Here is a 1,496-nt window from a genome sequence, read left to right as displayed (position 1 = left end):
ATCCGGCCACAGCACTCCAGCCTGGTCGACAGAGCGAGACTCCGTCTCAAAAAAAAAAAAAAAAAAAGAATCCCAGTTTTGATGTTATATTTTGCCAAGAAATAGCCAACTGGTTGGCACAGGGGTGGGGGGATGCAGAAGGAAAGTAGTCCTTGAGAGTGAATGTGCTTTCTACCTGCACACGCACACACACGTGCATGCCCGCCTCCATTATGTTGTGCTGTGGTTGTTTTTGAGGCATCAGAGGGTGTGCGTGCCGCCACATGTTGATCAGGGTGGCTTTTGCCTTCAGCATTGCTGCATCCCCTCACCCTTCCCCCGGCACTTCAGAATTGACACTGGAGCTTTGTTGTAGAATAGTGATGTGAGTAACTGTCATTCACTGACATCTCCCCTAACACTTAAAGTCTTAGCAGCTGCATTTAACTTACACATATTTGTTTCATTCTAACAGTGGTTTATCTCACCCTTTGCTCTGCAGTTTTAAAAATACTCTTGTAGGGGGCTTCTAAGAGCTTGGAGTGCCAAGTAAATGTTTTTGAATGGCTAGCCTACAGGTTGGATTTATATGCTGTCATAGTGAATTGAATTGGTAAGTAATCGTCTTTCTCATCACATAGCCCGTTAGGATGTCACCTTTTCTGTTTCTACTTTGCAGGTCATTACACCTACTCGGAGAATCGTGTGGAAAAGGACGGCCTGATTCTTACAAGCCGGGGGCCTGGGACCAGCTTCGAGTTTGCACTTGCAATTGTTGAAGCCCTGAATGGCAAGGAGGTGGCGGCTCAAGTGAAGGCTCCACTTGTTCTTAAAGACTAGAGCAGTGAACTGTGACGATCACTTAGAGAAACAGGCCATTAGGAATCCATTCTCACTGTGTTCTCTCTAAACAAACAAAACAATGGTAGGTTGATGTGTTCAGAAGCGGCTGTTACTACTGCTTTTGTGGAAGTACAGTTGTGAAGTCACAACTACACAGAGATTTCTCAGCCTACAAATTGTGTCTATACATTTCTAAGCCTTGTTTGTAGAATAAACAGGGCATTTAGCAAACTACTGATCATTCCTTGTTTTGTCCCTCATTTCTTTTGTGAAATTAAATTCCGTATCACATTCATTTGCAGCTCTTAACTGCCCATATAGCACTGAAATAGAAGAACAGTGAACACATTTTACGCAGCAAGGAGGAAAGGCATACAAGCAGAATTTTAAGAGGCTTATGATTTTCTCTGCTTATTAGCTGTGTGTTTTTAATGTGCTATTAAAAAATACCTATGAGGGCTGGGTATGGTGGCTCATGTCTGTAATCCCAGCACTTTGGGAAGCCGAGCCAGGAGGAGTGCTTGAGGCTAGGAGTTCAAGACCAGCCTGGGCAACATAGCAAGTCTCCGTCAGTCCCAGCTACTTAAGAGCCTGAGGTGAGAGGATCACTTGAACCCAGGAGATCAAGGCTGCAATGAGCTATGATCACACCACTGAACTCCAGCCTGGGTGAC

The 1,496-nt window shown here is 44.7% G+C and overlaps 1 protein-coding gene across 8 annotated transcripts in view; it reads left to right on the top strand.

The window, feature by feature from the left end:
• PARK7 (parkinson protein 7) overlaps positions 1 to 1,056 on the top strand; it is a 24,814-nt gene extending 23,758 nt beyond the window's left edge. For all 8 annotated transcript variants that reach the window (XM_011938239.1, XM_011938244.1, XM_011938245.1 and 5 more), the window contains one exon: positions 659 to 1,056. In XM_011938239.1, the coding sequence (XP_011793629.1) occupies positions 659 to 819 (161 nt within the window). In that variant the 3' untranslated portion in view covers positions 820 to 1,056. The remainder of the gene's footprint in view (positions 1 to 658) is intronic.
• The last annotated feature ends 440 nt before the right edge of the window (positions 1,057 to 1,496 follow it).

This window comes from Colobus angolensis, unplaced genomic scaffold, assembly GCF_000951035.1.
Source record: "Colobus angolensis palliatus isolate OR3802 unplaced genomic scaffold, Cang.pa_1.0 Scaffold170, whole genome shotgun sequence".
In the NCBI taxonomy this organism is placed as follows: Eukaryota; Metazoa; Chordata; class Mammalia; order Primates; family Cercopithecidae; genus Colobus; species Colobus angolensis.
Note: the sequence above shows the minus strand (reverse complement) of the source record. Positions and strands in the feature narration are given on the sequence as shown.